Source organism: Aphanomyces invadans (assembly GCF_000520115.1).
Source record: "Aphanomyces invadans strain NJM9701 unplaced genomic scaffold supercont1.7, whole genome shotgun sequence".
NCBI lineage: Eukaryota > Oomycota > Saprolegniomycetes > Saprolegniales > Verrucalvaceae > Aphanomyces > Aphanomyces invadans.
Window position 1 is genome coordinate 1,044,786 of NW_008580152.1, and position 1,930 is coordinate 1,046,715.

The 1,930-nt window shown below is 52.4% G+C and overlaps 1 protein-coding gene across 1 annotated transcript; it reads right to left on the reverse strand.

Moving 5' to 3' along the window:
* Window positions 1–218: 218 nt before the first annotated feature.
* H310_04491 (hypothetical protein) lies at window positions 219–1,397 on the reverse strand. Its single transcript, XM_008868866.1, has one exon. It carries the CDS (start codon window positions 1,359–1,361, stop codon window positions 306–308), a length of 1,056 nt encoding a protein of 351 aa, XP_008867088.1. The 5' UTR covers window positions 1,362–1,397; the 3' UTR covers window positions 219–305.
* Window positions 1,398–1,930: the final 533 nt, after the last annotated feature.

Sequence of the window (1,930 nt, forward strand, 5' to 3'; positions counted from 1 at the left end):
AGGCCTGCATGTCGCGCTACATGAACTGCACAAAATTCGATATCAAAATCACACGATCAATATTGACACTTCGAATACACCACATTACACAAACGATGGAGGCGCTCAGGAGGACATTGCAGACTTCCAGTCTAGATAAACAATCTATGATTGAATAGTTGGGAGTGATCTCGGATTATGCACATGTACCGCCGACAAGGTAATCGCTGGTCCACGCATGTCAGATTCAACGGGCATTTAAGACCTTTTATAACGTTAGTCTACGTTTCAAACCAAATCTAATCGCGCTAACGTTAGATTGTCACTTACTCGACAGTGCCCTCCACAATGGCGTACGGCGACGGAGTTGGCGTAACACCTGAAAAGTGGAGCCCGGCCGTGGTGTACAGTGCGGCGTACTGTTCTGCCGTGCGTTCGCGCCCGGTACTCAACGAAAGCATGTTAACGTCCATGAAGATACTGGGGGAGAGCAGACCTCCGATCCCAGCGGCAGGCTCAACGGTCGAGCTTAGTACGAGCTCAATCACGAGCACCCGCGCCCCGCGAGGGGCATGGCGAGCGATGGTTTTCAGGATGGCAACACATTCGTCATCGCTCCAATCGTGCAAAACGTGCTTGAGCAAGTACACATCCCCTTTCGGCACCGAGTCGAAGAAGTTTCCAGCGACCGGCGTGATCTGGTGGCCGTTTTCGTTTTGTGCCAAGGCGGCGGGTGCTGTCGCGATGACATCTTCGAGGTCAAACAAGATGCCGCGAGCTTGAGGTGACGCCTTGGTCAAGATTGCCGCGAGAAGGTCCCCGTGGGAGCCACCGACATCGACAATCATGGACGCATTCGAAAGGGAAATGGCCGCCAGAATTGGGGCGATAGCAGACCTGGACAAGTCTGACATGGCGGCCGCAAACGTCGCTTGCTCTTGCGGGCGTTGCTGGTAATACGTCCAAATATCAGATCCGTACGCTGCATGGGTGGCTGCTTGGCCAGTCTTGATGGAGGTCTCAAAATGCTGGAACGCCTGCCAGTGGCTCGGTTGAGCCCACGCGTCGAGGACGCTGCGGAGCGAGCCTGGGACGTTCGATTGAAGGCAGCTGCCAATTGGGGTGAGCTCAAACTCCGCGTCCTTTTCATGAGGGGATGACTGGGTCACCAAACCGACGTTGGCACATGCGCGCAGCATACGAAAGAGGGCAGACGCATGCAATTGCAGTGCCGCCGCTATCGTGGCGGTCGAGGAGGGGCCGTGGGCGCCCAAGAAGTCTGCGACTCCAAGAGTCCCGAAGGCGGATACACTGCGGAACGCCAACACTTGGTTGAATTTATCCAGGAGAATGGCATGTGGAGCAGGGCTGGGTGATGCCATTTTCTAGTGGTGCGTTCGTTGGAATCGAAGCTGTCGAGTTGACCTCTCATGTGCTATATATCCGGATACAGAACCATTCAATAAACGACAGAATGAAGCGGATGGATGTGTTGCCCGCACTCGATCTACGACACGTACGGCCTACGAACGGCCCCCGCGGCTCGTATTGCACACGCGGAAGCTCACGCTTGACTCTGCTACGCGGCCATCAGCTGGGTAGCAGTCCCGCGGGCCGGATTGTTCATCGGTTTCCAGTAAGGTAATGCATCGAAATCCCGAACTGCATCAATACCGCGGACACACGAGTTTTATCCAATGAAGAGTCTCTATTTGGAGCAGGTCAAATTCTATTGGCTATGATTCTATTCACCACTTCAGGGCGACTTCACCAATTTCAACACAATTACAATCGCAATAATGATCATTAAAATTATCATTCGCCACCACCAACGTAAAATGGTCATAACTTAGTCAATTCTTACTCAATTCTCTTCAAATAAGGCTCAAAATCTTCTTTTTGATTCGCTCTATCGATTGACGCCAATTTGAAGGTCAAAGGACATTGACTG

What these genes read in the sequence shown, in the direction of transcription:
- H310_04491 (XM_008868866.1), bottom strand. Translation starts at nt 1,361, where the DNA reads ATGGCATCACCCAGCCCTGCTCCACATGCCATTCTCCTGGATAAATTC.